This window comes from Salmo trutta, chromosome 12 (assembly GCF_901001165.1).
Source record: "Salmo trutta chromosome 12, fSalTru1.1, whole genome shotgun sequence".
NCBI lineage: Eukaryota > Metazoa > Chordata > Actinopteri > Salmoniformes > Salmonidae > Salmo > Salmo trutta.
In genome coordinates, this window is record NC_042968.1 from 64,386,262 (window position 1) to 64,409,422 (window position 23,161).

A 23,161-nucleotide genomic window follows, 5' to 3' on the forward strand; every position below is an offset into this window, starting at 1 on the left:
TTACCCAACATGCCTACCACTTTGAAGATGCAAAAAATGTTTAATTGTGAAACAAACAAGAAATAAGAAAAAAAAACTTCAGCGTGCATTACTATTCACCCCCCCCACCCACCCAAAGTCAATACTTTGTCTAGCCACTTTTTGCAGCAAATACAGCTGCACGTCTCTTGGGGTATGTCTCTATAAGCTTGGAACATCTAGCCACTGGGATTTTTTTCCCATTCAAGGCAAAACTGCTCCAGCTCCTTCAAGTTGGATGGGTTCCGCTGGTGTACAGCAATCTTTAAGTCATACCACAGATTCTCAATTGGATTGAGGTCTGGGCTTTGACTAGGCCATTCTAAGACATTTAAATGTTTCCCCTTAAACCACTCGAGTGTTGCTTTAGCAGTATGCTTAGGGTCATTGTCCTGCTGGAAGATGAACCTCCGTCCCAGTCTGAAATCTCTGGAAGACTGAAACAGGTTTCCCTCAAGAATTTCCCTGTATTTAGCGCAATCCATCATTCCTTCAATTCTGACCAGTTTCCCATCCCCACAGCATGATGCTGCCACCACCATGCTTCACTGTGGGGATGTAGTTCTCGGGGTGATGAGAGGTGTTGGATTTGCGCCAGACATAGCGTTTTCCTTGATGGCCAAAAGACAAAAATGTAGTTTCATCTGACCAGAGTACCTTCTTCCATATGTTTGGGGAGTCTCCCACATGCCTTTTGGCGAACCCCAAACATGTTTGCTTATTTTTTCTATAATCAATGGCTTTTTTCAGGCCACTCTTCCGTAAAGCCCAGCTCTGTGGAGTACGACTTAAAGTGGTTCTATGGACAGATACTCCAATCTCCGTTGTGGAGCTTTGCAGCTCCTTCAGGGTTATCTTTGGTCTCTTTGTTGCCTCTCTGATTAATGCCATCCTTGCCTGGTCTGTGAGTTTTGGTGGGTGGCCCTTTCTTGGCAGGTATGTTGTGGTGCCATATTCTTTCAGTTTTTTTATAATGGATTTAATGGTGCTTCGTGGGATGTTCAAAGGTTTCAGATATTTTTTTATAACCCAACTCTGATCTGTACTTCTCCACAACTTTGTCCCTGACCTGTTTGGAGAGCTCCTTGGTAATTTTTTAAATTTCACTTCACCAATTTGGACTATTTTATGTATGTCCATTACAATAAATCCAAATAAAAAACAATTTAAATTACAGGTGGTAAAGCAACAAAATAGGAAAAACGCCAAGGGGGATGAATACTTTTGCAAGGCGCTGTATATCATAACATGACCGGAACCAAAGTTACTCAAAGGATCTTATGATATAGGCTGGGATATTTTAAGTTTTTCCTAATTATAGGCTACTACCTTTAGCACTTGAAGTAAATCAAGTATTTTATTGTTTTAATATTTTCTTTGTTTTTAAGCACTACCTCACTGCTTTAGTACATGGCCAGATGTGTTCAAATGTGAATTCTTTAAGTGATGGGTGGGTCTAAGGCATTAGAGGGTGTAAAACGATGCTTAATGGGCTTAAACAAAGAACAGCACTGTAACTGTGAAAGGTTATCTTTATTATACAACAATAGGCAATTTAATATTCTTCATGGTTTGCCTAATGAGGTAACTTTTGCCTAATGAGGTAACTTTGAGAGATAATGTTCTGACAATCCATTGTGGCAATTTGGTGAAAGCATTCCTTTTCTAAATATGTTCCTCAAGGATTAATGTAGAGCAATTGTGAAAATCACAGCAAATGTTTGAATGCCTTTTTCTCCTAAATTGTATTATACATTTATCAACTTTTAAAGCAGCATTACTTCCCCATTTTTTTCTCCAACTAAAGTGTATGACATACCATTTTGAAGCTCTGATTCTGTACTTTTATCCAATGTAAAACATTTTGGATCATAAGACTGAAAAGAGACGGTGGGTCACATATATCACAACACACAGTACATGAACACTGAGTGTACAAAACATTAGAAACATCTTCCTAATATTGAGTTACACCCCTTTTTGCCCTCAGAACAGCATGGAATACAAGGTGTCGAAACCATTCCAGAGGGATGCTGGCCCATGTTGACTCCAATGGTTCCCACAGTTGTGTCGAGTTGGCTGAATATCCTTTGGGTGGTGGATCATTCTTGATACACACAGGAAACTGTTGAGCGTGAAAAACCCAGCAGCATTACAGTTCTTGACACACTCAAATCGGTGCGCCTGGCACCTACTACCATACCCCGTTCAAAGGCACTCAAATATTTTGTCTTGCCCATTCACCCTCTGAATGGCACACATACACAATCCATGTCTCAAATGTCTCAAGGCTTAAAGATCCTTCTTTAACCTGTCTCCTCCCCTTCATCCACACTGATTGAAGTGGATTTAACAGGTGACATCAATAAAGGATCATACTGTAGCTTTCATCTGGTTAGTCTAGAGCCCTATTCACAGGGGACTAGTATTACTAGAGAACGTTGGTTATGTATTTATTACCCCAGAATGTCCGTTACTCTAGAGGACGATTTGGAGAGGATTTGTTTTTTACCCAAACTGCCCGCCGGTAATTCTCTTTTATATATATATATATATTGTGGCGTACAGCAGGTCAGCCACCAGGGGGAGACACGTCGAGGCCTGGTAACAGATGGAGTAAACATCACGAGGCGACAGAGCTAAGGGGGGGGTACAGCAGGTCAGCCACCAGGGGGAGACTTGTCGAGGCAGATGCACCACGAGGCGATGGCTCCATCTGCTGGACGTGCCAGGTCTCGACGGGCTCTCCAGCCAGGACTAATTGGGGCTGATTGGGAGCTGGTGAGTAATCAAGGGCGGATTGCTTACCAGCTGTGCAAGGCCCATAAAGCTGCCAGAAGGGCAGCACACAAGAGGGAATGGGGGAAGAAAGGACTCCTGTGGTATTGTTGACGGTTGCAGAGGTAAGAGAGGGAGTTCAGTTTTGTGCCCAACAGGATACAGCCAGACCCGGAATACCAGAAGATGGAATCCCGGAGAGGGTCTCATGTGGGAGACCTATCCTTTTCTTTTTTGATCTATAATTTAAATAAACACCCTTAAATAAACTGAGATAATCCTTCTCTGTCCGTGTCTGATATGGGTAAACGTCTTTACCAAACCCCCTGGTCTGCCACAAGTGGTGGAGAATGCGGGCACGTCTGATAACATGGTCAGATCAGGGTTGACGTTTACACAGTATCAGCATGGACGAGTTGATAGCTCAGTTCGCCCGGGCCCAACAAGCACAACAGGCGGTTCATGAACGAACGCTGGAGGAACAGAGACTAAAAAACGTTCGCCTCGTTGAGGAAGTCAGGAAGCTGCAAGGAGGAGCGTGTCCTGGATCACATCCCAACCAGTTTTTGATCAAGCTAGCGGAAGACGATGACATCGAAACATACCTCTGTACATTTGAACGGACAGCACTACGGGAAGGATGGCCAAGGCCGCAGTGGGCAAGTCTGCTGGCCCATTCCTCTCTGGGAATGCCCAAAAGGCGTATTGGGACGTGAACGACGAACAGGCGGCTAACTACGACGGACTCAAACGGGAGATACTCAGCTGCTATGGGTACAGCCTGGCCCATCGGGCTCAATGGTTCCACGACTGGAGGTTCGTACCCGACGCATCCCCCCGAGCCCAGATAAGCGACCTACTGCGTGTCACCAGGGCATGGCTCCTCACGGACGTATCCACCCTCGACAAAGTGGTCCTGGATCGCTTCTTACGGGCGCTACCCCATGACATGAAGAGGGCCGCGAGTCTATGTGCGCCCCAGACCTTGGAGGACCTCCTGGAAGCAGTGGAGACGCATAAGAACACTCAGGCACTGCTGAGTGGGAGCCGGGATGAGTCAGCGACCCGTCCGAGGGGACGGAAGGACAGCCCCACCGCGGTGTACCCTGAACCGACAGTTGGCAGGGCCAAAGGACCGCAAACCCGTGGAGAGACGGCGGGGGTAGGGCCGACCCGCCACCGACAACCCCAGGTAGAGGGAGACCAAAGGAGGTATTTTGAGTGTGGCGCCCGGGGACACATTGCCTGGAATTGCCCGGCTCGATAGGAGTCGATGCCATTAGCTAGCCCCGGAGGCGAGGTGGGTCACACCGTGAACCATGTCACCTCCTGTTGGGCGCACCATGAATCAACTGCACCCATGGTCCCGGTGAAGGTAGACGGACACGACACGGAAGCGCTATTAGACTCCTGAAGAATGGTTACGCTCGTAACCACGAGCCTGCTGAACCAGGAGACCGAACGGAGTAGGGAGATGTCCATTTCCTGTGTTCACGGGGACACAAAGCGGTATTCCACCGTATGGACCAACATCGTGACGCCACAAGGGAGTTGTCAGATGATGGTGGGTGCAGTACCAGAGCTGCCGGTACCTCTTCTAGTGGGACGGGATTGTCCACTGTTTGCGGCCCTATGGGGGCACGAATTGAGGAAGAAGGTACGAGCCGGCCAAAGAAGAGAGCGGGGATGACCAATAGCCTGTACGGCCCGGAAGCAACCGGTTAACCAGCCTGTGTCTACGGCTCCGGAGTCGGAGTCAGAGGGGGCGCCAGAACCCGATCCCCTTGGGGAACCCCTGGAGGAGGAGCCCTTCCTCCCCCTCCTCGATTTCTAGGGGCCAGTATAGACCCCCACTGGGGGTCAACTGAGGGGACAATTCGGGACGGCCCAGTGGGAGGATCCGAACTTGAAAGTGGCCGTCGCCCAAGTGATAGCGGTGGATGGACAGCTACGTCCGGGGGTGAGTGACTGATGATAGCCCCATTTCCAAATTAAGAATAACCTTTTGTATCAGGTGTCGCGCTAACAGGGGGAACTTCGAGAGGTATTGTTACTGCCCCGACGGTACGTAGGAACCGTTCTTCAGCTGGCCCACACCCACCTGTTGGGGGCGCACCTGGGAATGGAGAAGACCCGGGAATGGATCGCCACCAGGTTCCACTGGCCCGGAGGTCCGTGGAAGACTACTGTCGCAGCTGCCTGCGGTGCCAACTCACTGCCCCGAAAGCACACTTCCGAAACCCTCTGGTCCCCCTGCCAATAATCGGGGTGCCCTTTGAACACATCACCATGGACATAGTGGGACCCCTGGTAAAGACTGCACGAGAACACAGGTACATCTTGGTAATAGTGGACTATGCCACCTGGTATCCCGAGGCCATTCCCCTATGGGCGGCGGTGTCCAAGGGAATCGCCCGGGAGCTGTTCCACCTCTTCAGCCGGGTGGGCATCCCGAACGAGATCCTGACAGTCCAAGGCACGGAGTTTATGTCCCGCCTCATGAAAGAGTTGTGTGCCCTCCTGCAGATCAAGCAGATCCGGACCTCCGTTTTTCACCTGCAGACGGATGAGCTTGTCGAGCTCTTTAATAAAATGCTCAAACAGATGCTGCGGAAGGTCATCGAGCAGGAAGGGAAGAACTGGGACCAGCTACTACCCCACCTAATGTTCTCAATCCGAGAAGTACACCAATCCTCCACTGGGTTTTCCCCGTTCAAACTCCTCCATGGGAGGAGGCCACGTGGCCTACTGGACCACTTCAAGGAGGTGTGGGAAGCCCAACCGACCTCCTTACGCAGCGTGGTAGAGCAAGTTGAGACGATGTGGGAGCAGAAGACAGCCATATGGTCAGTCGTGAGGGAACATATGGAGAAGGCCCAACGCGCCCAAGACCAGGTCTACAATCGGGGAGCCCAGCCCCGAGAATTCCAGGTGGGAGACTGGGTGTTGGTCTTGATCCCCACTGCCGAAAGTAAGTTCCTGGCAACATGGCATGGACCATACGAGGTGATCGAGAAGCTGGGACCTGTCAATTACCGCGTACGGCAACCGGGGAGATGGAAACCCCAACAGATTTACCACGTGAACCTGTTGAAGAAGTGGCACGAGAGGACAGCCTTGGCCGTGTTATGGTCGGGACCCAGGACGCCAATGGTACCAGTGGAGGTCCTGAGCAATGAGGACCTCGACCCGGCCCAGAAGCAAGAGCTCAGGGAGCTCGTTGATCGGAACACGGCGGTCTTCTCTGAGAAGCCAGGCCGCACGACCCTCACTGAACACCACATCTGTACCCGGCCCGGGGAAACGGTACGAAAGAGGCCATATTGGATTCCGGAGGCCCGAAGGGAGGCCGTAAAACAGGAAGTGAAGGCTATGCTGAGGATGGGGGTCGTGGAAGAGTCCCACAGTGCATGGTGCAGCCCCATCGTGTTGGTGCCCAAACCGGACGGTAGCTTCCGCTTCTGTAACGATTTCCGGGGGGTGAACGACATCAGCCTGATCGACGCATATCCCATGCCGAGGGTGGACGAGCTCATTGACCGATTGGGAAAGACCCGGTACATCAGCACCCTTGACCTGACCAAAGGTTATTGGCAAGTACCTTTGGCAGCCTCCTCTCGGGAGAAGATGCCGTTTTCGACACCAGACGAGTTGTATCAGTCCCGGGTGCTCCCGTTCGGTCTCCACGGAGCCCCGCCCACATTCCAATGGCTGATGAACAGAGTGCTTCGACCCCACCAGCAGTACGCAGCGGCATATCTAGATGATATCCTCATCCACAGCCAAGGTTGGGAAGAGCACCTGATGCATCTCCAGGCGGTGCAAGCTAGGGTTTGAGGAGGTGGAGTACCTGGGGTATTTGATCAGACGGGGGAACGTCAAGCCCCAGGAGAGGAAGGTTCATGCGGTGTGTGACTGGCCCGTTCCACGCACCAAGACACAGGTCAAGTCCTTCCTGGGACTGGCAGGATACTATAGCTGGTTTATCCCCAGCTTTGCCGCTATAGCTTCCCCCTATCTAACCAGGGCCCGCCTCCCGAAAACAGTGAAATGGACGGACGAGACAGAAGCGGCGTTCAATGGTCTGAAGGAAGCGCTGTGCTCCCATCCGATTCTCGTAACGCCCGATTTCCAAGTGCCGATGGTGGTCCAGACGGACGCATGTGATATGGGACTAGGGGTCGTTCTGTCCCAGGTACACGAGGGGGAGGAGCACCCCATCATGTACATCAGCCAAAAGCTGATGCCTAGTGAAAATAAATACTCTATCGTTGAGAAAGAGTGTCTAGTGGTGAAGTGGGCGCTACACACTCAAGTATTACCTGCTAGGTACCCACTTCACCCTGGTCACGGACCATGCTCCCCTGGTCTGGATGGCCAGGGGAAAGGACACGAACGATCGGGTCACCAGGTGGTTCTTGTCCCTTCAACGATTCTCTTTTTCTGTTGTGCACAGGTCAGGGGCGAAGCATGGAAACGCGGATGCCCTATCGAGAAGGGAGACCTACGTTGCATTGATGACAGTCCCCTTCCAGACAGAGCTAAGGGGGGGGGGGGGGCGTACAGCAGGTCAGCCACCAGGGGGAGACTTGTCGAGGCAGATGCATCACGAGGCGATGGCTCCATCTGCTGGACGTGCCAGGTCTCGACAGGCACTCCAGCCAGGACTAATTGGGGCTGATTGGGCGCTGGTGAGTAATCAAGGGCGGATTGCTTACCAGCTGTGCAAGTCCCATAAAGCTGCCAGAAGGGCAGCACACAAGAGGGAATGGGGGAAGAAAGGACTCCTGTGGTATTGCTGACGGTTGCAGAGGTAAGAAGAGGGAGTTCAGTTTTGTGCCCGACAGGATACAGCCAGACCCGGAATACCAGAAAACAGCATCCTGGAGAGGGTCTCAGGGGAGACCTATCCTTTTCTTTTTTGATCTATTCTTTAAATAAACACCCTTGAAACTGAGCTAATCCTTCTCTGTCCGTGTCTGATATGGGTAAACGTCTTTACCAAACCCCTGGTCTGCCACAATATATATTATATACAGTGTATATAAAAATTGGCAGATGGAAGCCTGGAGTTTGTTTTCTAGGTGTGAAGATATTTCAACAAGTGAGGGCTATAACTGGCTACACTGATAACTCGAGCTTGGTTCCCAAGTTTCTAAACCATCTTTGGTATAGTGTCGCCATAATATTTGAATTGAGGAAGTGGGATCATAATCATTAGACTTTAGCGATCCGCAGAAGAAGACGTCCAAAATTACCCCCCATCCATCAGATGTGAGTTAACAGAGCACTTGCACTTGATATGCATTTTTAGGCTATGAATTAGAAAGTGAACTTGTCATTTCCGAACGTTTAGCTCAGTTGTATGCTGCTTTCTGATGTATTTGCATTGAAGGTTTGCATTAAATAGGCGCAATTTGTTTTATGATGCATTTGGCGATGTTCAATTCATTCCCAATTCATGTTGGATTCAAGCTTGAAATATACTTATGTTACCATACAATACGTTATTGATTACATTACATGTACACATATTCTGTACATTTTTCTAAAAAGAGGGAGGCGAAGAGCAATAGCTAGTCTCTGATAAGGCAGGCCAGCTACGGCACTAGGGAGGAGCGAGTAATGCATCTCGAGGTCAAGTCAACAGATGAAGTGAGAAGAAACCTCTGGGAGGGAGGCCAGAGGGGCCCACCACAACTACTCTCCTACTACAGTCCTATCTCACACATACACTTCCTTGCCCACGAAGGTTCTAGTATCAGGCAGGGCTATGACTACACAAGTGAGAGGAACCAATTACGTTCCTGCCTAGCAACAGAGATGTACAGTATCGGCTGTGTAAATGTGTAAGGAGTTGACCTCACCTATTAGAATGTTATCAATAAAAGAAAAGCACTCACTGTGAAATGTCAGAATAATAGTAGAGAGAATGATTTATTTCAGCTTTTATTTCTTTCATCACATTCCCAGTGGGTCAGAAGTTTACATACACTCAATTAGTATTTGGTAGCATTGCCTTGAAATTGGATCAAACGGATCCAATTTCAAACGGATCCAATTTCAAACGTTCAAACGTTTCGGGTAGCCTTCCACAAGCTTCCCACAATAAGTTGGGTGAATTTTGGCCCATACCTCCTGACAGAGCTGGTGTAACTGAGTCAGATTTGTAGGCCTCCTTGCTCGCACACGTTTTTTCAGTTCTGCCCACAAATTTTCTATAGGATTGAGGTCAGGGCTTTGTGTTGGCCACTCCAATACCTTGACAGTTGTCCTTAAGCCATTTTGCCAAAACTTTAGAAGTATGCTTGGGGTCATTGTCCATTTGGAAGACCCATTTGCAACCAAGCTTTAACGTCCTGACTGATGTCTATACATATTGCTTCAAAATATCCACATCATTTTCCTCCCTCATGAGTCCATCTATTTTGTGAAGTGCACCAGTCCCTCCTGCAGCAAATCACCCCCACAACATGATGCTGCCACCCCCGTGCTTCACGTTTGGGATGGTGTTCTTCGGCTTGCAAGCCTCCCCCTTTTTCCTCCAAACATAACGATGGTCTTTATGGACATTTTTGTTTCATCAGACCAGAGGACATTTCTCTAAAACGTACGATCTTTGTCCCCATGTGCAGTTGCAAACCGTAGTCTGGCTTTTTTATGGCGGTTTTGGAGCTGTGGCTTCTTCCTTGCTGAGCGGCCTTTCAGGTTATGTCAATATAGGACTCGTTTTACTGTGGATATAGATACTTTTGTACCTGTTTCCTCCAGAATCTTCACAAGGTCCTTTGTTGTTCTGGTTTTGATTTGCACTTTTCGCACCAAAGTACGTTCATCTCTAGGAGACAGAACGCATCTCCTTCCTGAGCGGTATGACGGCTGCATGGTCCCATGGTGTTTATTCTTCCGTACTATTGTTTGTACAGATGAACATGGTACATTCAGGCGTTTTGGAAATTGCTCCCAAGGATGAACCAGACTTGTGGAGGTCTACAATATTTTTTCTGAGGTCTTGGCTGATTTCTTTTGATTTTCCCATGATGTCAAGCAAAGAGGCACTGCGTTAGAAGCTAGGCCTTGAAATACATCCACAGGTACACCTCAAATTGACTCAAGTGATGTCAATTAGCCTATCAGAAGCTTCTAAAGCCATGACATCATTTTCTGTAATTTTCCAAGCTGTTGTGGTTGAAAAATAAGTTTTAATGACTCCAACCTAAGTGTATGTAAACTTCCGACTTCAACTGTACATGTGTAGTTGTGCACTCACACACAAACAAGTGGGTAGCCTTATTACTTGAAGAAAGGTCTAGGTACATAACATCATAATTGCCAGTAAGTCTTACTGAGCAATACCACCAAACAGCATCACAGATCTACACACAGTCCTCTGACTGCAAGAAGACAGACCGGTTCATAGTCAATCCCATGTCTATCCATATTAATTATGCTGTCATATTAAGGTGCACCAGTTTCAGATATAAAACATTGTGAAAATTCCAGCCCATGTCACCGAGCTCCTCCGCCCACTCCACTGGCTTCCAGTCGAAGCTCGCATCCACTGCAAGACCATGGTACTTTCCTACGGAGCAGCAAGAGGAACTGCCCCTCCCTACATTCTGGCTGTGCTCACACACTACACCCCAACCCTAGCACTCTGTTCTTCCACCTCTGGATTCTTGACCCTCCCACCCCTACGGGAGGGAAGCTCCTGCTCAGCCCAAGCTCTTCGCTGTCCTAGCACCCCAATGGTGGAACCAGCTTCCCCCTGAAGCTAGGACAGCAGAGTCCCTGCCCAACTTAAGATAACATCTGAAACCTTAACTATTCAAAGAGTATCTTAAATAATCCCACAGCCCCCCCCCCCTCACCCCAGGACTTTACAGTTTTAGCAGGAATAACAGGTTAACCTGCCTCCTAGAACACTTATGCCAATCACATGAACACACTCCCAAACAACTGACATACACGCACTGTTAGACTATAGACGTTCTTGAAAGCCGGGACAAAAACCAAATTTCCCCATAATATTTACAAAATGTGAAATATTTGCATTTTATTTATTGACATTTTTATTGACAAAAGTATCAGCTACCACATCAGGTAAAGGAGCAACAGGTTAATAAAAAAAGCTTTACATTAAAATGCACTTAACTGGAATTATGTCAACTCTGTAAGACTCGATAAAAGGGATTTTGTTGTATTGTCCAACAAGTGTTTAAAGGCCTTGATTGTTTAATTCTAACACAATGTTCAAATATGTAAAGCAAATCTCCAAATTTCTCTTTTTTTTTTAAATCACTATATAATGCTCCAGAGCTAATTTCATAACCACTATGATACCACTAACAACAGGTACAGTGCTTTCGGAAAGTACTCAGACCCCTTCAATTGTTCCACATTTTGTTATGTTACAGCCTTCTTCTAAAATGGACAAAAATAAATAAATAATACATCTACACACAATACCCCATAATGACAAAGCAAAAACAGGTTTTTAGAAATGTTTGCATAGATTCAGACCCTTTACTCAGTACTTTGTTGAAGCACCTTTGGCAGCAATTACAGCCTCAAGTCTTCTTGGGTATGACACTACAAGCTTGGCACATCTGAATTTGGGGAGGGTCTCCCATTCTTCTCTGCAGATCCTCTCAAGCTTGGTCAGGTTGCATAGGGAGCGTCTCTCCAGAGATGTTCGATTGGGTTCAAGTCCGGGCTCTGGCCGGACCACTCAAGGACATTCAGAGACTTGTCCCAAAGCCACTCTTGCATTGTCTTGGCTGTGTGCTTAGGGTCATTGTCCTGTTGGAAGGTGAATCTTAGTCCCAGTCTGAGGTCCTGAGCAGGTTTTCATCAAGGATCTGTGTACTTTGCTCCGTTCATCTTTCCCTCGATCCTGAAAAACATCCCCACAACATAATGCTGCCATTACCATGTTTCACCGTAGTGATGGTATTGGACAGGTGATGAGTGGTGCCTGGTTTCCGCCAGACGTAACACTTGGCATTCAGGCCAAAGAGTTCAATCTTGTTTTTCATGTTCTTTAGGTGCCTTTAGGCAAACTCCATGCAGGCTGTCTTGTGCCTTTTACTGAGGAGTGGCTTCTATCTGGTCACACTACTATAAAGGCCTGATTGGTGGAGCGCTGCAGAGATGGTTGTCCTTCTGGAAGGCTCTCCCACCTCGAAGGCTCTGTCAGAGTGTCCATCGGGTTCTTGGTCACCTCCCTGACCAAGACCCTTTTCCCCCCGATTGCTCAATTTGGCCGGACGGCCAGCTCTAGGAAGTCTCTTGCTGGCTCCAAACTTCTTACAATTAAGAATGATACAGGGCAATGTGTTCTTGGGGACCTTCAATGCTGCAGACATTTTTTGGTACCATCCCCCAGATCTGTGCCTCGACACAATCCTGTCTCGGAGCTGTACGGAAAAAGTGAAGGGGTCTGAATACTTTCCGATTGCATTGTATATAGCAAAGAGTATCCCTAGGTCTAGCACAGTAAATACTTTAAAGATCCAATGCAGCCTTTTTATCCTCAGTATCAAATAATTTCCAGGTAACAATGAAGTACATTAGTGATTGTTTTCAATTAAAATAAACAAATTGCTTTTCTCCGGCAAGAATTTTGGCAGGACTGTCTGGGAGTGTTCTGAGTGAGTAGGAGAAAACTGAATATTTGCTGTTATTGGCAGAGAGGTTTGAAACTCTTTCTTATTAGTCTATTAACGTCACCAGGCAGGCCAAATCTCCATCCCACAAAAACTGGTTGAAATGTCAGGTGGTATTTTCAGACAGCTCTTACACTAAAAGGGCATTATCATTTTCACAATTCCACAGTATTATTCCAACGTCATAGTTATGAAATACAGTACCAGTCAAGTTGACACACCTACTCATTCCAGGGTTTTTCTTTATTTTTGTACTATTTTCTACATTGTAGAATTATAGTGAAGACATCAAAACTATGAAATAACACATATGGAATCATGTAGCAACCAAAAAAGTGTTAAACATTTCAAAATATATTTTATATTTGAGATTCTTCAAAGTAGCCACCCTTTGCCTTGATGACAGCTTTGCACACTCTTGTCCAAACTTCTGACTGGTACTGTATATATAAAGCACATGAAAATCACGTTTTGACTGCACTGGTCCTTAATTAGTTTATGCATGAACTGCAGAACAGTGATGATTGAAAGAATTTGGGTAGCCATCAATGACAGAGTTGCCACGTCACTGACGGAGATGACAGTTCATGACAACAATCATGACCGGGAGACATACAAATAAAGGGTTTTAGGTTTTTATTGCCATCCTCAAGTTTGAGTTACATGCTCCGCATTGCAATCATACTGATTATCTTATCCTGAATTTTTGTGTCAGAAACAAAACGGTCTCATTTAAATTTGTATTTATTTATTTTACTGTTATTTTACCAGGTAAGTTGACTGAGAACACATTCTCATTTACAGCAACGACCTGAGGAATAGCTTCAGGGGATAGGAGGGGGATGAATAAGCCAATTGTAAGCTGGGGATGATTAGGTGGCCGTGATGGTATGAGGGCCAGATTGGGAATTTAGCCAGGACACCGGGGTTAACACCACTACTCTTACGATAAGTGCAATGGGATCTTTAATGACCTCAGAGAGTCAGGACACCCGTTTAACGTCCCATCCAAAAGAGGGCCCCCTACACAGGGCAGTGTCCCCAATCACAGCCCTAGGGTATTGGGATATTTTTTAGACCAGAGGAAAGAGTGCCTCCTACTGGCCCTCCAACACCATCTGGTCTCCCATCCAGGGACTGACCAGGACCAACCCTGCTTAGCTTAAGAAGCAAGCCAGCAGTGGGATGCAGGGTGGTATGCTGCTGCTGGCTAAGTAGGAAGAGAGAAGGCTAAAGACTAAAAGTAAGACTAAGTACCAAAATCATACCTACATATTTTTACCCTTTAAAATCAATTAACTGCATTTAAGAGCCGATTGGGTTTGGACTTCGGACAAGTAAAGAGAAGAGCCAAGTGTCCTATAAAACATTGAGTCTGGACTAGAAAAGGTCAAGGCTGCATTACCAGAATAACTCAAGAGTGTGGAATGCTACAATTAGCAAAAGTGTGTGATTGCAGCCCCCAATTTGTGGCATTCCTGTATGTGTTTCTGGAGAGGAGTGGCTTTCTCTTGTGGCTGTTTCGTGCTATTATAGGACAGGGATAGGTACAGTACAGAGACACTGTGTCATGGGAGAGGTGGGTGTCACTGCACGTCACTCCCAAGAGCAGGAGTACAATTGGGGGGTGGAGGGGTGCTGGAGTTTGGTAAGAGGTGGATCCTGTCCTGGATGATGCAGTTGCCTGATGTTGGTCCCATTGACTGGGACAACCTGGCAATCATGGAGGGTCCTTCAACTATACCGGTAGCACAGGTATTTATATATAGATATAGAGAGAGAGAGATATAGAGAGAGAGATGTAGATGGAGATGGAGATGGAGATGGAGATAGATAGAGAGAGAGAGAGAGAGAGAGAGAGAGAGAGAGAGAGAGAGAGAGAGAGACAAAGACATCCATTATAACAACAAATGATCAAAATCCTATTATTCTACTCCATTTAATGTGAACCAGTACGGTTATACCATCGAGAAGAACTATTGGATGGCCAACTGATTCATCTAGCTGCACGTGCCAAATGGGACCTGTGAAGGGTCTTCACAGAGAGTCAGGGCTGGTGCCATAACAAATCAGTTGCACGGGCATTTGACGTCGATAGGGGGGACAATTTATTTTCACAGGGTCCGCCTATGTGCGCACATTGCAATACTTTTTGGGGCCAGAAAGAATCAGATACATGGGCTCTGTTTTGTTCGCTCAGATGCTTTATCAGAGATTGATGCGCCTTTCTGTTGGTGCGCATCTCGGACAAATAAATTATCAATATTAAAATATTTTATTTGGACAGGCAGGAGGTATGGTAGGGCGGGCCAGGACCCCCAAGGCCCACCAATAACGCCAGCCCTGTGGAGAGTACAGGTTCATGCTTTATCACAATAGCAGGTGCAGCTATGAGTGTGGCTGCACGCCAATATTCAATTACATGTAAGAAAGAATAACACAAACAGAAGGCTAAACATCTCTGTCTGACGTTAAACTCTTGAACGTTACTTCAAAATTTTGATTTTTGCCTAAGTAGACTAGTAGCATAGTTCTAGAATGTTTTGGAACTCCCCTTTCTGGTAAAAATAGTTATACATTGCTGAGGTGTACTCCCTTGAGGACACAAGCTCAAATACATAGTACAAATATTATGAAAAAATATATCTTTTTTAAACATACAGTCCCTTCAGAAACTATTCCTACCCCTTGACGTGTTCCACATTTTGTTGTGTTACAGCCTGAATTCAAAATGGATCAAATTGATTTTTTTCTCACCCAAATGTAATAAAAATGAAATACAGCAATATCTAATTTCCATAAGTATTCACACCCCTGAGTCAATACTTTGTAGAAGTACCTTTGGTAGCGATTACAGCTGTGAGTCTTTCTGGGTAAGTCTCTAAGAGCTTTCTACACTTGGATTGTGCAACATTTGCCCATTATTATTTTCAAAATTCTTCAAGCTCTGTCAAATTGGTTGTTGATCATTGCTAGAAAACCATTTTATGGTCTTTCCAGAGATGTTCAAGTAGATTTAAGTCAAAACTGTAACTCGGCCACTCAGGAACATTCAATGTCATCTTGGTAAGCAACTCTAGTGTAGATTTAGCATTGTGTTTTAAGTCATTGTCCTGCTGAAAGGTGAATTCGTCTCCCAGTGTCTGGTGGAAAGCAGCAACTAGGTTTTCCTCTAGTATTTTGCCTGTGCTTACCTCTATTCCGTTTATTTTTTTATCTTGAAAAACTCCCCAGTCCTCAACGATTATAAGCATACCCATAACACGATGCAGCCACCACCATGTTTGAAAATATGGAGAGCGGTACCCAGTAATGTGTTTTATTGGATTTGCCCCAAACATAACATTTTGTATTCAGGACAAAAAGATAATTGCTTTGCAAACATTTTTTGCAGTATTACTTTAGTTCCTTGTTGCAAGCAGGATGCATGTTTTGGAATATTGTTATTCTGTACAGGCTTCCTTCTTTTCACTCTGTCAATTAGGTTAGTATTGTAGAGTAACTGCAATGTTTTTGATCCATCGTAAGTTTCCTATCACAGCCACTAAACTCTAACTGTTTTAAAGTCCCCATTGGTTTCATTGTGAAATCCCTGAGCGGTTTTCTTCCTCTCCGGGTAACTCAGTTAGGAAGGATGCCTGTATCTTTGTAGTGACTGTGTTTATTGATACCCTATCCAAAGTGTAATTAATAACTTCACCATGCTCAAAGGGATATATAATGTATGCTTTTTAAAATGTTTTACCCATCTACCAATAGGTGCCCTTCTTTGCGTGACATTGGAAAACCTCCCTTGTCTTTGTGGTTGAATCTGTTTCTGAAATTCAGTGCTCGCCTGAGGGATATTACAGATAATTGTATGTTTGAGGGCAGAGATGAGGTAGTCATTAAAAAATTATATGTTAAAGACTATTATTGAACACAGAGCGAGTCCATGCAACTTATTATTTGAGTTGGCAAGCACATCTTTACTCCTGAACTTTTTTCAGCTTCCCATAACAAAGGGGCTGAACACTTATTGACTGAAAGCATTTCAGCTTTTCAGTTTTAATTAATTTGTAAAAAAAATCTAAAAACATAATTCCACTTTGACATTATGAGGTATTGTGTGTAGGCCAGTGACAAAAACATCTACATTTGATCAATTTTAAATTCAGGCTGTAACACAACAAAATGTGGAAAAAGTCAAGTGGTGTGAATACTTTCTGAATTAACTGTACATGATTTTTTTCCTATTCAAAGAAAGCGGGGCAATAGGGCTTGAAATGACTGAAATTCTTTCTAAATATAGTAACAATAAAATGATAAACAGCTTTCTATTAGATGTCACCTATCTTATAAACTGTTAAATAAATATGATCATATTTAGTGATAGGAAATGGGTGCTAAATTTGTACTATAACCTCCTCTGAGCGAAGCAGAAAGATCATTTGAATGTCTGCTGACTCGTTAAAAATTCTGCTTCAGAAAGTGGTGGCGTTTCAATTCCACTAAATGATTTATGATTTCTAAGTGTTGAGAGCTCTAAATCCGGCTAAGAATAGCACAGCAATCTCAAAAATCCCCCAACTCCAAAAACACTCCATACACCCACAAGCACGCACTCACCCAACCCCCCCACTCTGCCCAACACATACCTCGCCAAACGGCTTCATGGGAACGTTGCGCAACACAACTGCTACCACACACAGTGGAGAACCTGTCTAAGATTTTCAGATCAGCAGCATTCTTTTGACTCCCCCAGTTACAGTGATTACTGATGTTGAGAAACAGCCAATATGCCAAGCAACTTGCCAGATAGATGTGCCATCTACCCTGCCTCAGAGGTAATGTGTGGTACCTTGTTGTACATAAATAATCAGATGAGAGACAAGTAAAACAAAGCTCAGAACTATAGTTAATGTGATTGGATCAGGATTAAGGAATTAAGAAGTGTATCGACTACAATAATTGTATATGTTTACTTTAATCCATCATAACAATAAGGTACCATATGACACTGTTGAAATCCATGATGCAATATAAAGAAGGCACAGCCTACACACAGCCATCCATTGTCGGGTACAACAATGGACTCGTATGCACTACATCAACTCCTGTATAACACGCCAACGCAACAGACGCTATGATATAATTAAGACTTGGTAACCATTTTGACCCAACCCTGGCTTTTCTCTATAAACATCCATCAGCTATCCATCAGTGAGATATTTGGAGCGTTTGGCACATTGACTTGGATTATGCCCTGGCTTAATTAGTGTTTACCATGACTGAGTCAGTCAAACACGCTGCCAACCAGAACAGTTGACGTTTGATGTTGTACATCGTCTCCCAGGGACAGTGTGTCTCGGGTTTGTTGACCGTAGACCTATTTGTTATGGTTCCTGTCAGATGACTGTAGGAAACCACAGCTGCTACTGACCTGACCTGGTTCAACGCGGGTCGAAAGTGTGCACCAGTTTACGAGCCAATGTTCTATACCATCTGATTCAGCTGATCACCAATACTTTGATTAGCTGAATCAGGGGTATTACCGCTGGGCTGAAATAAAAGCTCTCCAGGACTAGCAGGGAAGAACACAAGCCTACAGTAGAACTCAAACTGAACTATGAACCTGCCCAGTGCAGTAGCTGTCTCACAGAGCGGAAGTAATATTCTAGAGATTAGTGTCAATCTGCTAGGCTGACAGATCAGACAGTTGAAGAAACATTATGATCATATCATTATGATTTGGGAGTGTCAATGGAGTGTTCTAATGAGGCCTGGCTTTGACAGGTTCCCCTACCTTACATATTCCACATGGGCACAAGTCCCAACTATAATCACCCCATTAGTCCTTTGTGGATTGATTCCAGTAAGTCTGTGGTTGCCATACCAAGACTGGTTGGCATGGCAGGTGAAAATCGTGTATTGTTCCGGGCACATCATTTACACTTCCACTGTGACTCATGTTGTGAAGTTGAACTGCCAGTTTCCTCTGTCTGTGTATATATATACACTGCTCAAAAAAATAAAAGGGAACACTTAAACAACACATCCTAGATCTGAATGAAAGAAATAATCTTATTAAATACTTTTTTCTTTACATAGTTGAATGTGCTGACAACAAAATCACACAAAAATAATCAATGGAAATCCAATTTATCAACCCATGGAGGTCTGGATTTGGAGTCACACAAAATTAAAGTGGAAAACCACACTACAGGCTGATCCAACTTTGATGTAAATGTCCTTAAAACAAGTCAAAATGAGGCTCAGTAGTGTGTGTGGCCTCCACGTGCCCGTATGACCTCCCTACAACGCCTGGGCATGCTCCTGATGAGGTGGCAGATGGTCTCCTGAGGAATCTCCTCCCAGACCTGGACTAAAGCATCCGCCAACTCCTGGACAGTCTGTGGTGCAACGTGGCGTTGGTGGATGGAGCGAGACATGATGTCCCAGATGTGCTCAATTGGATTCAGGTCTGGGGAACGGGCGGGCCAGTCCATAGCATCAATGCCTTCCTCTTGCAGGAACTGCTGACACACTCCAGCCACATGAGGTCTAGCATTGTCTTGCATTAGGAGGAACCCAGGGCCAACCGCACCAGCATATGGTCTCACAAGGGGTCTGAGGATCTCATCTCAATACCTAATCGCAGTCAGGCTGCCTCTGGCGAGCACATGGAGGGCTGTGCGGCCCCCCAAAGAAATGCCACCCCACACCATGACTGACCCACCGCCAAACCGGTCATGCTGGAGGATGTTGCAGGCAGCAGAATGTTCTCCACGGCGTCTCCAGACTCTGTCACATGTGCTCAGTGTGAACCTGCTTTCATCTGTGAAGAGCACAGGGCGCCAGTGGCGAATTTGCCAATCTTGGTGTTCTCTGGCAAATGCCAAACGTCCTGCACGGTGTTGGGCTGTAAGCACAACCCCCACCTGTGGACGCCGGGCCCTCATACCCCCCTCATTGAGTCTGTTTCTGACCGTTTGAGCAGACACATGCACATTTGTGGCCTGCTGGAGGTCATTTTGCAGGGCTCTGGCAGTGCTCCTCCTGCTCCTCCTTGCACAAAGGTGGAGGTAGCGGTCCTGCTGCTGGGTTGTTGCCCTCCTACGGCCTCCTCCACGTCTGCTGGTAGCGCCTCCATGCTCTGGACACTACGCTGACAGACACAGCAAACCTTCTTGCCACAGCTCGCATTGATGTGCCATCCCGGATGAGCTGCACTACCTGAGCCACTTGTGTGGGTTGTAGACTCCGTCTCATGCTACCACTAGAGTGAAAGCACCGCCAGCATTCAAAAGTGACCAAAACATCAGCCAGGAAGCATAGGAACTGAGAAGTGGTATGTGGTCCCCACCTGCAGAACCACTCCTTTATTGGGGGTGTCTTGCTAATTGCCTATAATTTCCACCTGTTGTCTATTCAATTTGCTCAACAGCATGTGAAAATTATTGTCAATCAGTGTTGCTTCCTAAGTGGACAGTTTGATTTCACAGAAGTGTGATTGACTTGGAGTTACATTGTGTTGTTTAAGTGTTCCCTTTATTTTTTTGAGCAGTAATATATATATATATATATATATATATATATATATATATATATATATATATATATATATATATTTTATATATAAAAAAAATATATATAAAAATTAATATAGTAACAGCCACACACACACACACACACACGTTTGTGTGTGTTTGTGGGGCTGTTACTGTTGGTGGTACTCTACCTGTGGTTACAGTAAGAGGAGAGCAGGCCCACACTTCAGCAGTCACAGAGTTATCCTGGATTACCACACTCTCACCTGGGGAAGATGGAGTGACTGAGGAAAAGGAGGAGAGGAAGGAAGGAGGAGGAGGAGGATGAGTAGAGTGGGAGTGTGTGATGAGGTATAGTAGAGTTGTATAAAAAAAGGACAATATGATCGATGGATTATTGTGAAAGAAAGGAGAGAAGTAGTAAAATAGCCCCGAACTTATTATTACTTTCTTCTGGTTCAACTCAGGCATGTGGAAGGAACAAAGAAATTTTGATCCATTTTCCCCTCGACCATTTCCTTGAAATAACTCCTCTTTCCTGCATTCTTCTCTACCCATCATCTTTCACATCTGGTTCCTCTCCTCTTTCTCTTTTTTTTCCTTCTCTCTCTCCGTCAATCTCTATTTCTGTCTCGCTCTCAAATTCCTGAATAGGGCCTTGATCCATCTGAGTCATTGTGGTATACATAACAGGTGTTGGCGATAATGCCACCATTGTGCTTCTATGTATGCTGTCGTTGTGGTTCAAGTAATACAAAATAAATGTAGTGTCATTTGCTCTCAAAACAGGTTTTTCATCCCAGTCTATCAGAGCAGGTTTCGTTCAGTCCATCTTGCTTAAAGGTAGAGGGAGGCGGCATATGGCGAGTTCCACCTGTTTTTAATGATTATTTTATCCCACGCTTTATCTGAAAGCCCGAAATTTGTGGTAATGGTGATCAACGGTATTTTCACTTCTTTAGAGCTTGAGGGGAAACTAAGTTTAGACGATTCACAAAATATCTATTTACTAAGAGGTCGCACTACTGCGCTGTTGTAGAAGGACTACTTACAATATTGATGACAACAATATAATCCCTTGAGAGCTATCTTATTTCCCTACAGTTGCTAAAGCATCCAATTTGTCTAATAATTTAGAGACAATTCTAGCAGGTCTGCAGACTAATATTAGAATCATTCAAACTGTGTAAGTGTAGGTGAGTGTATAGACCTATGTGATGGTGGTGTGTGTTATTGAATAGTTACCTATTTCGTGGTAAAGCGACCCCTGCTTGGCTGTGACCAAATGGGATTTCCTAGGAGAGGGTACCTCGATCTTCAGCAGGTCATTACAACACTGTTTCCACTGACCTGCAGAGTGAAACGTCGACATGACTTTGTAAAATAGATTTCTTGAAATGTTACTATTATTACGTACAGCTTCTTGGTGAAATGTAACCCTAAACCACTTCAATTTAAATATAGTTAATTTACATGATCTTTTTCCAAGAAGGAAGAAAAGAGTGAGTAGTATGGCAAGGAGATTATTTAATTTCAGTATAATGCCAAATCAAGCCACATTCTCCAGCCAGGTTTTTCTAATTAATATGCGTCGGCATGGCCTTGTGCATGCATTGCCCCTGTATTCCAGAAGTCAGGCCTCTCTCAGCATGTTAAAAAAAGTATACAGTCGCCGTATGTAAGAGATCGCATAACTGGGCGTGTAGAACATGACATGACTTACAGTATTTCCGCCACTATAGCCTAGGCCGACAACAAATATTACCATTCATCCAGCCCTTATTTAAGCATGCTCAAAATTAAATAGACCGGTAGACTATTTGAAATATTTGACAACAATACTAGGCTACAGCATGGTGTTGCTGTGTGATAGAAGCACAACATCATAGCCTATTTAATTTCACAGCCTATACCAAGGCAGGAGATAGATCACAATCATCTATTGATAAACAAAATACTAAACAGTTCCTCTCTGGCATAGAAATGTAGGCTGTAACATTTACTTTTAAATAGCTTGAATTAGCAATCAATCTTGCAGAATGCACAGACAGTGTTAGGCACTCACTATAAGCAGCATGTTTATGTTTTATTTTACCTTTATTTAACTAGGCAAGTCAGTTAAGAACAAATTCTTATTTACAATGACAGCCTAGGAACAGTGGGTTAACTGCCTTGTTCAGGGGCAGAATGACAGATTTTTACCTTGTCAGCTTGGGGATTCGATCTTGCAACCTTTCGGTTACTAGTCCAACGCTCTAACCACCAGGCTACCTGCCGCCCAGGGCTGGGCGATATGGCCAAAATCTCAAATCCCGATATAGGTAATTTCATATCCCGATAACGATACATATACAGCACATTTTCTGTAAATTCAATGAATAAATAGTTTACATTTTGAATTAAACTCAACAAATAAAAGGTACTTACTGATATTTTATTATTTCTTCTTTTATTTAGAACCTCTGCGCAACTTTTCAAATAAGCATGTAACAAAATATAAAATAATGTATAAAATCAAAAAAAGTAAATAGAACACACTTCAACTATCGTTGCAAACAAAATAAATATAGGCCTAAAATAAATATATACAGTATCTCACAAGTGAGTACACCCCTCACATTTTTGTAAATATTTGAGTATATCTTTTCATGTGACAACACTGAAGAAATGACACTTTGCTACAATGTAACGTAGTGAGTGTAGAGCTTGTATAAGTGTACATTTGCTGTCCCCTCAAAATAACAACACACAGCCATTAATGTCTAAACCACTGGCAACAAAAGTAAGTACACCTCTAAGTGAAAATGTACAAATTGGGCCCAGTTAGCCATTTTCTCTCCCCGGTGTCATGTGACTCGTTAGTGTTACAAGGTCTCAGGTGTGAATGGGGAGCAGGTGTGTTAAATTTGGTATCATCGCTCTCACACTCCCTCATACTGACTGGCACCTCATGGCAAAGAACTCTTGTTGCTCTACATAAAGGTGGCCTGGGCTATAAGAAGATTGCCAAGACCCTGAAACTGAGCTGCAGCACGGTGGCCAAGACCATACAGCGGTTTAACAGGACAGTTCCACTCAGAACAGGCCTCACCATGGTCAACCAAAGAAGTTGAGTACATGTGCTCAGCGTCATATCCAGAGGTTGTCTTTGGGAAATAGACGTATGAG

General features: G+C 44.8%; 1 protein-coding gene across 3 annotated transcripts in view; it reads right to left on the reverse strand.

Annotated features, from left to right (window-relative positions):
• Positions 1-13,083: 13,083 nt before the first annotated feature.
• The window catches only part of LOC115203979 (rhotekin), a 39,177-nt gene continuing 29,099 nt past the window's right edge, over positions 13,084-23,161 (reverse strand). The window contains exons 11-13 of one of the 3 annotated variants that reach the window (XM_029769121.1): positions 21,239-21,343; positions 20,185-20,277; positions 13,084-14,202 (exon numbers count right to left, since the gene is read on the reverse strand). In XM_029769121.1, the coding sequence (XP_029624981.1) occupies positions 14,051-14,202; positions 20,185-20,277; positions 21,239-21,343 (350 nt within the window). In that variant the 3' untranslated portion in view covers positions 13,084-14,050. The remainder of the gene's footprint in view (positions 14,203-20,184; positions 20,278-21,238; positions 21,344-23,161) is intronic. The other 2 variants (XR_003880290.1, XM_029769122.1) reach the window with 2 other exon arrangements.